At 45.5% G+C, this 13,585-nt stretch overlaps 1 protein-coding gene across 4 annotated transcripts in view; it reads left to right on the forward strand.

The window, feature by feature from the left end:
- aff2 (AF4/FMR2 family, member 2) overlaps positions 1–13,585 on the forward strand; it is a 287,482-nt gene that overhangs the window by 69,584 nt on the left and 204,313 nt on the right. For all 4 annotated transcript variants that reach the window (XM_072663099.1, XM_072663100.1, XM_072663101.1 and 1 more), the window contains exon 2: positions 1,199–1,319. In XM_072663099.1, coding sequence (XP_072519200.1) covers positions 1,199–1,319 — 121 coding nt within the window. The remainder of the gene's footprint in view (positions 1–1,198; positions 1,320–13,585) is intronic.

Genomic DNA, 13,585 nt, shown 5'->3' on the forward strand with positions numbered 1-13,585 from the left:
CCAGCACCTTCATGTCACGTGGGGCTCTACCACCACCAAGCATGTTTTCATGCAAATTCTGTTCATTCAAAATATTTGGAAAATATCAGTATCATGATTCAGCTTGTGGGCTGAGTGTATCAGTACACCCCTACAGTCAACAGCCATTGAATATGTACAAATGACAGCATAAGTGATGTGGCTCTGTAGTAGGGCAGTAGGGTAGTCCCACAGACTAGTTTTTTATTGTTGGACTGTTGGACTGTTGGACTCATGGGCTTGGAAGGCTGCGATGCCTGCGATGACAAAGTAAATACAATAAACTATAACTATATGCAGTATAATGGGAGAAGACTACGACAGGACATCCAGTTTTTCCTAAGTACTGAAATTCCTCATGTCTGTCGCAACGCAGCCGAGCACCCCCTTTAGGGACGGATGCTGATGCTAAAGGTAACATGTCCCGGGGGGAGGTCTGTGTTAAGTTGGGGCACTGTAGTCGCTTTGCTGCAGGAATATAGGCCATTATACCTTCCTCGTCCTGTGGGCCTAAACCCAGCTCAGTCAACTCAAGCCACGTACTTGTCACATGACTTTTTTAGTACAGTACACACACATGTTTTCTGTCACCCAGCACTTAGACGAACAGCAACACAGGTTCCAGGGGGAGCTAAATTATTTGCTTAGCGTTATGGGGCTGCGAGATTTGCCCGGTGAGAGACACCCGGCGCTGTTTGAGCTGTTTGAGCTTTTTGATCATTTATCAGACTCGCTGCCTTTTCCCGTAAACGCTGCACACTAATGTCACCTGACACTGGTTGAAACAAGCTTGGATTTCCTGTAAGAGTCCCTGTGCTGATTGCCTCACGAGGGCCCTTTTTGAATCGGAACAAACTCTTCCCCCGGGCTCCGGTGCGCCTCTCGCTGCCTTTCTCAGCCACCGCGGACGCTTCCTGGCAGCATCCCCTGTCTGTATCTGTTCCCGCGAAGCATCCGTGCAGCCAATCCAGTTACTTTATCTCCTCCCTGTCTGCTTAGCGTCAGGCTCGGGCCTATTAGACAGATAAGGGCTTCCCTTGCATCTTTTAAAGGCAGGGGCTTTTCGCTGTTGATTTCTCGCATGCCAGCTCAAATCATACTTACTGTCCTCTCTCTCTTTCTCTCTCTCTCTCTCTCTCTCTCTCTCTCTCTGCATCTTTACCTCTCTATCTCTCGGCAGTCATTACGAGCAGGACCGATCAGCGCTGAAGAAGAAGGAGTGGGAGCGGCGCACGCAGGAAGTGCAGCAGGATGAAGATTTGTTCTCAACCGGCTTCAATCTGTTCGGGGAGCCGTACAAGGTAAGGTCTCAGCCCAGGGGCCCAATCACAGCCTGCACTTTCTCATCACACACAGGGGGCACTGGCTCTCGCAACAGACTCCCGACTCGTGGAATATAAGACAGTTGAGTGGCACAGTACGCCACTTTATTTGCCCAATCTGACCACCTTGACTTTTCCTTATTTCCTTATAAATATTCACACCTTTAGCAGGCCTCACAGTCTGATGCAGCCTCCTCTGATCTTCTGTCTATATTCACTGTCCTGCACTGCAACTTGCTTTTTTGACATAATTTGAATTTGGTCTTTGTATTGCATCAAAATTTCACGATACATAAACCAATAGAAATGCTCTGTTTATATCTACACATTCATATATTATGACCACCTACATAATAGTGGGAATAACCACCCTTGACTCGGATGACACTAGTGAGATGTCGGGACATGGACTGTATTCGGTGATGGAAGGTGTTCAGTATAGAGGATAGCTGCTCCACAGTGATTACATAGATCACTCTGTACTACTTGCCAGAGTCGTTGTTCCCCTCTGGCATCAGTGGCCTGTGGAGCACCACTGCTATGTTGTTTGGAGGCACTCAATATTATATAATATAATATTATAATGTATGATATAATATATAATATGAATACTATTCTAATATAATCATATATTCTACTTTTATTATTATTATTATTATTATTATTATTATTTTATTAATTTAATAATTGCTCTTTGGTGTAACTGGGACCTTGAGATCTCAGTTTCTTTCCACCCCATGGACCACATGCGATGTGAATGACAATACAGTTTCCTTGAATCCTTGAATCAATGTGCGAGAAGTCCATTATTGGTTCACCTTTGCCACTTTCACTAGAACATCCCACAAAGTTAGCGGTTTCATTCCAGCCATATATATATATACACAGTTTGCTCCATTTCATTTATTGCAGTATCATCAGTATCAAATGGTGCACTATAAAATAAGCCCCTGCTCTTCAGTTATTCATCTTGAGATTATGCTATGGCATAATGAGGATGCTTTTTATTTATTTATTTATTTATTTATTTTTATTGTGACAGCCCACCATATGTCTGCCACCGTAGATGAACATATTGGAAGTATGAAGATCAAAACGTGTCACAGAATCCATCAAATATGTCAACAATTCCTGGGCTCATTTCCAGTTCCAGTACTTCTACCCGCCACTACCACTCTAAATGTAGTGATCCATGTTATGGAGATGCAGAGTTTTTATTTTCTCATTCTCATTCTCACATATATATCACTATTCTGCTTAAAAGATTAGGGTTAATTTTTCAATAAAATAAATCCTATTTATCATTCCTATGCAGATAAATTTCCAAGTGTGAGTCCAGTGCACTCTCACAGGTTTGGAATTATTAGCTGTAGTTCATTCTGACTTAATCTGATCTGAAAACCTTAATTTTGACCTTAATGTGGCCAACACTGATCTGATCTTTCAATAATTAATACAGTAATACGATGGTGCAGGATATAGTTGCATAGCTGAAGCGACCTAGTGTGGTGGGTTCAATCCTCACTCCGGTCTCTGTCCAGTGGTTGATGTGTTCTGTCCATGTCCATGTGGGATTCCTTTCCCAACCCCTTAAAAACACATTGTAGGTGTACGGTCTATGCTAAATTGCCCCTAGGTGTGAGTGAATGGATATGTGGGGTACCCTCTGATGGACTGCTGCCCAGTACAGGACTGCCATTTTTGCCGTGCACCCAGTGATTCCAGGTAGGCTCTAGACCCACTACTATCCCGACCAGGAAGGGTGGGTAGGATGGTCCTTCATTTCCCCCCCATCATTCAGTGCAGTGGTAGCCAATGCAGGCGTCTGTTAGCTGATGTGACAGAATTGGCAGTTAGTAGGTTAGTGTTCTCCTGCAAGCATGCTGCTGGTAGCATGGTATCCTGGCATGGTATGAAGGAGGTCTAGCTAGTGGGTGGTAATCGGCAGGTATTAAATATGGGAGAAAACTGGGGGAAAAAATCCACTCAGATCACTGAGGTATAAAATTAAAACGTGTAAAAAATAATAAATCTGAATTATTGAAGGCTTGGAAGAGTGGAGGGAAATATTTCCACATTAAAGTCGAAGGCTAATTTCACACACTTTTCCCTCCTGCTCTCCAAATACATCACTTTCATTTGACCAGTAAGCTGTACAATGCTCCAGGGGGCCGCCAGCTCCTCTCTCTGCCCCCCGCCCGCTCCCCTGTTCTTTGATCTGTGTCGTCAGCCAGCTGTTAGCAGGTGACAAGAGCGATCCTTCCAGAGAATGCATGTGAAAGGGTAGTCAAAGCGCTGTCGATACGGAGGGCTGGTGTCGCTCGGGGGCTATGAATGCCGGATCAATGCTCCGGCTTACCGGGAGGGCCTCGACTCCTGTCTCTCTCAGTTCCCCAGGCAGTCGATGGCTAAAGAACTGCCTCTCACCCTGAAGTGGTGGCACATTTCAGGTCTTTGGCCAATGATGTGCCACTCCAAGTGCCTCTGGATACTCTTGGCTTGATTGCCTTGTCCGCTAAGCTCCCGCAGTCTTGTCACGTTGCGCGGTTCGTGGCCAATTGACACGTTCTGTTCTGTTTGAGTGATGCTAACGGCGTTGCATGTCAACCCTACAGCCGCCTGCTTTTACAGATGATCGCAGAGCACCTCACATATGGATCACACATGACTCGCCTGAGATTTAGGAGACAGCGAGAGCGCTTCCTAACATATGTCTCCATGTATATTCACTGTCTGTCAGAGTGGGAAGTATAATTGACGCTGACATGAAACAAGATTTGTGATTAAGCCGTGTTCTGGCTCCAGAGGGAACATCGCTTTTGGTTTGCTCGCAAAGCTAATTCGGTCATAAACTGTGCTCAGATGCCACAGTGTGTGCATGTGTGTGTGTGTGTGTATCTGCATGTGTCTGTAAACTGTAACTTTGAAGCATGGTTTTCAAAGAAAGATGGCCTGGAACCGCTACTTCCCACAGAGTGGCCGTCGCAGAACGATGCAGCCGTGCCTTTCCTTTGAAGGCTAATTACAGTCCTCCCAAGACAAGGCGCACGCTCCCCCTCATTTCCAGCTTCTTTCTATTCTCTCTCTCTCTCTCTCTCCTTCTTTCTCTGTACCTCCCTCACTCTCTCTCCCTTGCTCTTGTCTCATCAGCCCCGCAAATCATTTATCTTCATCGGGGCATAGGCTCTTCCTCTTAGCCTCTGAAATTGGTTGTCCCACCATCACAGTGTTCCACTTAAATACACTCCCCGACCCTCGTGCATGAGCCACTCACCACCTCTAAAACTGGGTCACCGCTCGTATCGCCCAGAAAGTGCCATCGGAAGCATATTTTACGAGTTTGAATTTCGGCATTTGACTTTTTTAGCTCTCTGTTTTGCCATTTGTCGAGGTTTAGGCTGGGAATGTGTGTTGATTTGGGATTTTTGTTCACATGTATTCAGTGGGATGTGGACATTCGAGACCACTACTGAGAAGATTTTTGTATTTTTGTATTTTTCATTATAAATGAGATTATCAGAGATGATCAGTGGAAGTTTTGAAGTTTTACTAAGGAATTCAGAATTTGGTAGTATTTGCTGGTGCCTGTATTGAAAGGCAGTGTGCAGTCGAGCTGCATGGCTCTGCAAGTTTGTGCAAAAGCCCCTGATCAGCAGATCACATCCACCTTAGGGTCAATACTCGAGAACACAAACCTCCATGGAAGAGATAAGACCAAAAACATGCCTAAACATGATCGGCTTCACAATTTTGCTTAAATTCATCTAACAATAAACAGAATCTGAATATTTGAGGCTACATCTGTGTGGATCACGCTATGTTTTTAAAAGCAAATATCTACCCATAAAGATATACACTGATTAACATAAATGACACTGATTATCTGGCTGCAGTGGCATCTGTCAAGAGGTGGGGTCTACATAGTAGGCAGCAAGTGAACAGTCAGTTCTCAAAGGCAAATGGGCGAGCATAAGAATCTGAGCCACTTTGACAAAAACCAAACTGTGATGGCTAGACAACTGGGTCAGAACATCTCCAAAACACCTATGTAAAATTGGAGAACAAGAAACTGGTGAACTCGTGCCAGGAGGTCATGGGCACTCAATGCTCACTGATGAGATCCATGGAGGATCCCCAACTTACAGGACTTCAGGATCTGCTGCTAACGTCTTGGGGTGCCAGATACTTGTCTTGGTCTTGTGGAGTTCATGCTCGACGGGACTCTTCAGTATATGTAATTTGTAATTAAGCACATTTGCCTAAACGGCTAATTTCAGTCCCTTGCCTGAAGTGCAAACAAAGAATAATTAGCATTTTTAGCATTAATTAGCAATATAATTAACAGCGGCCATATCAAAATCACACGAAACTATCCCTGTTGCCACCCCACGCTCAAACCTCCACCAGCCAAAGCAAAGCAGGAGTGATTCCTACGCTATTGTCCCTGCCCTTGCTCACGCTGTTCTATAGGAATGTGCTGTGCTAGCATTCCACAGAGCAGCTGTGGACTTGCGTCACCCTTCCTGAGCCGTGCACTCTGCTTTGAACCCCTTGCCATTCAGCAGGCCACGCCACGTCCTGTCAAAAGTGAGAGGGATTTGGAGAGGAAAGAGCTTTGCTGAGCCGTAGCGATGTGACGACGACGCCAGACTTGGGCTTTGTGCTAGCGTCTTAGTGCTGAAGAGGTACCGGCGTTTGAAAGATCTGCGAGAGGGGAGGCACCGCGCAAATCCTGCGATGATCCCAAAATTGGAAGCAAAAATGTGTACTATTGAAAACCCGAGCCATTCATGAATGATTCCTACAGAGCAAGTGACTCATCCCGAGTGTTTAGCAGCTGCTCTCTGGATTTCTCTAAATTGCCCATTAACGGTGTCACCAAGAGACTTCTCTTGTAGGACAGCAACAGGAAGTGTGCATTTCTTCCTTATTCCCTCACCATCCGACCCCCCTCCGCACACATACCAACCCTCCCTCCCACCACCACCGCCCTCCACTCATCTAAGGCTGCTATTAGCTAATCCCTCTAAATCCTGTTTAATGGAACTGTGCCGTTAACAGCTATTTGGGACTAATTTGCTGGTTGCCGGACCGCCTGGCACCTTCAAAGCCGGCCGGCGCTGCCGCACCAGAGCTAACGTGCCTCCCTCTCTCCCCGTCGGAGTTGGCTCCAGGGGTCCTCGTCTGCGTCCCTCCGCTGCCTTGCAATCCTGGTGGACGTGCTCTCTGGCCGTCTGAGGCTTTTGTTTTTATTTTTTTATAAAGGCCTCTCAGCCAGCCAAGGTCAGCGCTCTGGAGCCAGTCCAACACTTTTCTACCACTCTGGTCACTAAGAGATTGTGTGTGTATATGTGTGTATATGTGTGTGTGTGTTTGTAATGTTTTTTTTTTCTCATTTTCATCCCCAAGGCAAATATTCCCAAATTAGCCTCCACCGCAAGCGACTTGCTGAGTCAACAGCCACAGAGTAAATGAGGAGCAGAAGTCTGCCTATTCATTCTCATACAATGCCTTGTTTTTGTCTGTCCTCTCACATATTCTGGATCTTTTTCGTCACCCTGGTTTATGTTTTATGCATGTGTATGTGTGTGTGTGTGTGTGTGTGTGTGTGTGTGTGCATGTGGCTGAGAATAACCGAAGCAAGTCAGTGGGTTGAGTTTAATTTATTCAGTCCAACATTTGGTCTCTGGAGGGCTGTGAGGGTGGTTTTGAGAGCGGTGTCCGGATTTAGCCACGCTTTACAGTGACTGCTGTCATGGCTGTCACATTCTATCAACAGGTGCACTTATTGATGCCCATTCATCCCAAATTACGGACACATGGAAGGTTATGAGGCGTCCTATGACTGATTAATGCCTGATACTACAGCCACACAGCACCGGCCGGTGATGCTGAATGCAGACCTGACATTATAAATGAGATTTTAGTATTCAGTCAAGAATGATGTATTTTCTTCTCCATTGAAATATATTCAGAAGCCTGTGAGCTGTAATATAAGTGATACATTTGCTCTTAAAAGTCACAGGTAGAAATACTGTTCTCTGCCACTCCCTGCAGTCTGACAAGCCAACAGTAAGATGGAAGAGGTTGGTAGCATAGTAAGCTAATCAAGTAATCTAAGGTCTAACGTTTATGCACCTATAAGCTGCTAGATTGGTTTTAGAATGCATAATCTATCTTATATTGGCCTTTACTAATATTGATGTCACTGGCCAGAGAGATTTTAATAAATGAAAAGAAACCAGGTCATAGTGGCAGCACCTTAGTCTGCCGGACCACTCGGAGCAACACCTGTTTTTTAAGATGCTTTGAGATGCTTGATATGTATTAGAGCGCCCACTTATGGTTTTAAGACACCTCACTCTGATGTTTACTGTATATTAAAATTGGAATATACTCCAACATTTGCCAAACAGGGGGGACATTCCAGTTTCCAAGCCATTTCCATTTCTGAGCCATGTTTCTTTCCCTATAGCAGACATCCCGAAAGCTTTGCAGGCCGATGCGATACTCGATCTGAGCGCTTACTTGCTGTCAGAACAATTGATAGGCATTCAAAGGAAGAGCCGAAGCCATTTGTGAAGTGTGGCATTCTTTCAGAACACAGACCAATTAAAGGAAATTCCTGATTACCTTACAGGCGTACCTTCCCAACGCGCAGATCCTTTCCTACTCTGCCTGGCTGGAACCGGCTCACTATTGATTTGCGATGAGGTGCGCTTGGAGTTTGCTCATTTGAGCCGCCATCGATCCCTCATCTGGAAGCATTAATGGCTGCGTGTAGGCCACTGCTGTTTTCTGTTCCTCTCCCCAGCCTGTGATCTGGAGACCGGCGTCCAAAGGCAGAAATATTGAACCATAGCCAAGACACCTTTTTTTCCCCTTCTTCTTCTTCTTCTTCTTCTTCTTCTCCCAACAGTTTCGCTATTGAAATAGTGTGAGGTTTCATTCCTCTCTGATGGAGATCTTGGGGTATTGGCACCTTCATTACCATTTCAGTTGTTGGTCTTCGGGCCGGAGGGCAAAAACCCCAAGAGCCCGTGGCAGACCAACACAAGGCCCTTTTGTAAACACAGCCAATGTCTTGTCAAGGAGCGGCAGGCTGAATGCTTCACACACATTGGAACGAACACACACACACACACACACACGCACGCACGCACCGTTATCCATCATTCTCCAAGCAGGCTGAGCTCAGGATATTGCCAGCCGCAGCCCTAGATTCTCCAGCAACGAGCCAGCCTCATCGGCAAAAAGTGATTTAGCTTTAAAAGCGAAATATGAAGCACCGCGCATCAGCGTCTCGCTCGAATGCTGCAGCTGAGGAGAACATGGGAAATAACTGGGGAAACTGATGTTTCAATCTCTCGTCATAAAGCTCATCTCATCATGAGGCCGGGTGTGTGTTGATTCACATCTTCCACAGAAATACAATTTCTCTTGCGAAACCCCAATTTTACAGGCTGGATATGTCAGTTCATGACAGGCTCTGGGGAGAGAGATCCTTATCGCTGATTTAATCTTTTACAGGTGGGATCACTAGAAGGTTATGTCAGTATTAAAAAAATATATGGAGAGTTCATAAAATGCCAGGCTTTCATTCCTGCAAATAAACCGGCAATTTGTTTTCCCACCAATTATTCCGCAGAGGCCCCCGTGGAAGAGGCAGGAGTGTGAACGCTTCGACAGGCGCTGGAATGGAGTGGCTGTGGAGAGAGAAAACAAAGAGAGCCATTGAGAGGCTGTTAGGCCGTACAGAGTGGTAGCACCCGAGCACCCTAACCCACAGGCACATCCCTCAGTACTGGAACACACTGATTCTCTTCAAATAACGTCCCCATTAAAACCCTTTTACGCACTTGCTGTACCACCTAAACAAACAAGTGCTCAGTCGGATACGAGCGCACGCACACGTTCGCGCGCACCCACGCACGCCAACACCCCAGCAGTGTGTTTTGTCAGCGAAAACGAGAGGCCGGCTGATTCTTCCTTCACGGGTCATTTTGCCCCACTTCACATTAGCATTGCAAAGCGGCTGCAGAGACGCATTCCAGCGCTGCCGGCTCCCTCCGCGCTAGTACCTTACTTTATGATGCCTTTGAGTAGTGTTGAAGAGTTGACACAGGATCCTGACTGGACTTTGTGGAGTGTCTGAAGGAACCGGTGAAGATCCCAGCACTTGAGTGTGTTTAAGTGGGCAATCTCCGGCAGACTGGAAGCACGGAGAGCTGAGGAGCCTCTTCATTTTGCGGAGGAGCCTTTGCTGAAGGTGTCGAGTGATTAAGTGATGGGCACTAAGCGATATCCCAGCACGCTCAAGCTCAAGCTGTGAGCTGCAAGGCCACCGTTGATTACGGTGGACATCACGGTGGTGTCATATTGTGGTGCTTCCCTGTCCTTAACCTGGGGTTTCCCTGGACTTTAGAGGTTACTCACCCTTGTAGGTGAATCCTTTTATGGGATGAGTCAGACTGGACACTGAAGAACAACGGTTCTTCAACGGTTCTACCTCAAACAACCCTTTGAATGCTTTAGTGACGTATCTATAGATATAGAAAACTATAGATGCCTTATTAAAGAACTGAGGAGGGCTATTAACAGCATTTATAAACAGCTATGTCATGTTATAAGTGTTCTGTAGGACACAGCCATATCAGAATATTATGACCACCAACCCAACAGTGGCAATAACCATCCTAGGCTCGGATGACACTAGCGAGACGCCATGGCATGGACTATACTATTATTATTCATTATAGAGGTTAGCTGGTCCACAGTGGCCATTCGAATGCTCTGTACCACTCGCCGGAGTCGAGTCAGTGGCCCGTGGGGCACCACTGGTATGCCGATGGGAAGCACTGAATGTGCAAGACGTCTATTCATGGTGACATCCCACAAAGTTCACAGTTTTTGAGATGCTACCCCCTGCGCCCACCGTCACGGTCATAGCATAATATTAACACCCACCAGGTTTGGATTGGAATGGATTCAAAATGAACTCGACCCGGGACATCACAGATGGACAGAATGGACTTCTCACACATTGAGTGCCAACGGCGTAACAGTGGTGCCCCACAGGTCATTGATGCCAGAGGAGAATGATGACTCCGGCAAGTGGTACAGAGCAATCATCAAGCCGCTGTGGAGCAGCTAACCTCTATAGTAAACACCTTCCATCACCTAATCCAAGTCCTTGAATGTAATTCCTACTATTAGGTAGGTGGTCATAATGCTCTGATATGACTGTGCATTTGTAATGAAAAGTGTAAGACCAGTGATTCAATGGTTTTACAAAAGGCAGAAACCCTCATGGTTTGGAGAAGGTCTTTATCTGTTAAATAACTTCATTATTCATTTAGATACAGTTAGATAAATCCTGTTAGGCAAAGTGGAGTACAAGTATCATTTAGCATTTAGTCTCCAGGCTAAATTAGCCTTTCATTTGTCTTACCTCTAATAGCACACCAATCCCCAAAGCCTCTGGATTAGGAATAGCCATTTAAAAGTCTTTATGTTCCCTTTTTTATTTAATATGTCAGCAATGAATGCTCCCAGCACAGGCCTTTTCTGCAGCTCTCACCTTTCCCTAACTAGAGTTGGCCGGCAGAAACGTGGGCTTGGCCCAGCTCCAGCATTTCTCCTGCCCCTGGTCGACCGGTTGGAGTTCACACAAGAGGCCTTTGTGCGCTCTCCAGATGGGCTTTCTCTCGCGTCTCTCGAGCCCTAGTGTCTGGGAACTTCACCCCAACACTCACTTTTTTTTCTGTACCCTTCCTACATCCGAGACTTCACCCCCTTCTCTTGGAGTCGCTGGATCTGAAAGAACTGGACCAGAGCCACCGTGACCTGGGTACCCGTCCAATCTCTGAGAACCGGGAAAAAAAGGGGGGGGTGGTTGACGTTACGTCAGCCGTGGCGTGAGGAGGCTAACAAATGCATGGTGGTGGTTGCAGGGGGAGGGGTGCATGTGCTTTTGTTTTCATGCGGGCCATCACGTCCATGGCTGTAGCGGTGCAGAGATAGCTGTAGAGATAGCATACTAGCAAAATAGTCCAATCAGATTGACAATCCTGCCAAACTCTCAACTGGCTTATGTGGATTTTACAAGTGACTGTAGGCCGTGTCCTCTGCCTGCACTAGATAAATGCACACAATGCCGTGTTCTGTTCTCAAGAGCAGGGCTGGCTGTCATTCAGACATTTTTGATCCCACTACCAGCACTGCTGCTTTGACTTTGAGGGGGATTCCTGAATTGTGCTTTTATAATACTTTTATTTTAATGCAAACACACTAAATTAAGTCATATATTATATTAGAGAGCCAAGTGTTCACTTTAAAGGTCCCTTATTTTTGTCCCTGAGGTCCACCTTGGTGTTTTTATGTACCGTTTTTTATGTAAGACCATTTGTCAGCTGCTCAACCTCTTTACCCCTTGAAGATGCTGTTTTCTTACTGTCACTTGCAGGAAGGCCCACTCACGGTCATGTCAGACTCCATGGGATTCTGGGAATTGGAGTTCATAGAGTCTACGGCCGAGGCCGAGGGCATGGCAGGTGACTTTACAGGAGAAGGAAAAAACCTCCTTAACTGTGGAACAGTGGAAGTCAGAAGCATTGGAGCATTTTGGGGGGCATTTCTATTGGTCCATTCATCACAGAATTATGACACACTATAAAGAATGACTGCCAGATTGATGTAATGTTAAAAATTGAGATAGGAGATAGAAAAGTGGATGATATATTTGTGACATTTGTAAGTCGAGACAAATTAAGTCCCACTTAGTTGTCCGTAGTCCTACATAAACTCAGTCCAGTGTTGTGTTTCAGTGCAAGTTTGATTTGACAAAGTTAGTATAAAAGAACACTAGTGAGTTGGTTCCTGTGCATCGTTGCCCGTTATCACATTTTTGATGTGGGCAATAAAGCACCTTTATAGCGACTGTAATTGTAATAAATCTGGGAAGGACAGCTACTCGGTCGTTATGGCTTTACGACCTGCATTAAGTCTGCGGCTTTGCCGGTTCAGAGGTCAGGCCCGGCGCTAAGCTGAGTGGATCTGGTCTTGGCATCCTCCTTTGTGTGTGTGGGGTCAGATGTTAACTGCCCAGCAGATAATTCCCTCCCCGCAATAATGACTGTGCACGCTTGCTCCTGCTCCCGGATCATTTACCATTATTTGTTTATCGACTCGTTATGTTTGTCGGAAGCCGCGGCGGCCACATTTGCATTTCAGAGGTAGCGGCGGCATTATTAATGTGGCAATTACATGCGAAATGAATGGCAAAAGCTAATAGATTTATCTCGATACTTCTCGCCGCCCGAGAATAACGGACCCTTTAATTGTATTGTAAGCAGAGGGCAACACGCACACACACACACACACACACACACACATAGACACGTACACTCACGTGCCACCCGCTTGTTTGTTCCTCGAGTACGTTTACACACATGCACTCCAGAAAGCAGTGGTGTTGTGGCCTGGTGTAATTGATGTTATGCACAGCGGGCTGAATTGGATTGTTATTGCACAGGTACTTGGGATCACTGGAATAAAAGCAGCCAGAAACCAACACAATTGCGAAAAAAGGCTTAAGCATTAAGTACAATGTTGCTTATTATGGAAATAGTCAGTGGGGGAAGTGAAGGGGGGGGCATTTGCACTCTCTTTCTTCAGAGAGAGAAGCTGTTTAAACTGATCATGTGCTGCACAGCTAAAAAAGAACAACAATTACTGCACGAGACTCCTAGATCCAACAGAAGCTGAATAATAGCAAGCAGAGATTGTCAATTACTGGATACTGTCAATTAGGCCTGGATGTCCCGCCCTAGCCGGCCTGTAGTACAAAAATGTAGTCATCATTGTCGAAAAAGAAACCTTGGAGCAACTCTATTGGTCCGTTTATCATGAAATTTTATCATGACACATTCTAAAGACATTCTAAACAACTGGCAGATCAAAAAAGTGAAAAATGGCAGAGACACACTGTATTTGCATGATTACACAATAATTTATGGACAATTCTTGGATACTGTAAATGCATGTAGTGAATATCGACGTATAAATGTGATAACTGACTTCCAAGCTCACTCAGATAGACTTTAATTAAAGATTACTCTTTTATTTTGTATTATTTAGATGGCCCCCATCACTCAGCAAGATGTAAGCCAGCGCATAGTATGTATAAACATAGTAATATATACAGAAATACATAGTAATATATAGACATTTCTGGCATAATGTAA

The sequence above is a fragment of the Salminus brasiliensis genome, chromosome 19, assembly GCF_030463535.1.
Source record: "Salminus brasiliensis chromosome 19, fSalBra1.hap2, whole genome shotgun sequence".
In the NCBI taxonomy this organism is placed as follows: Eukaryota; Metazoa; Chordata; class Actinopteri; order Characiformes; family Bryconidae; genus Salminus; species Salminus brasiliensis.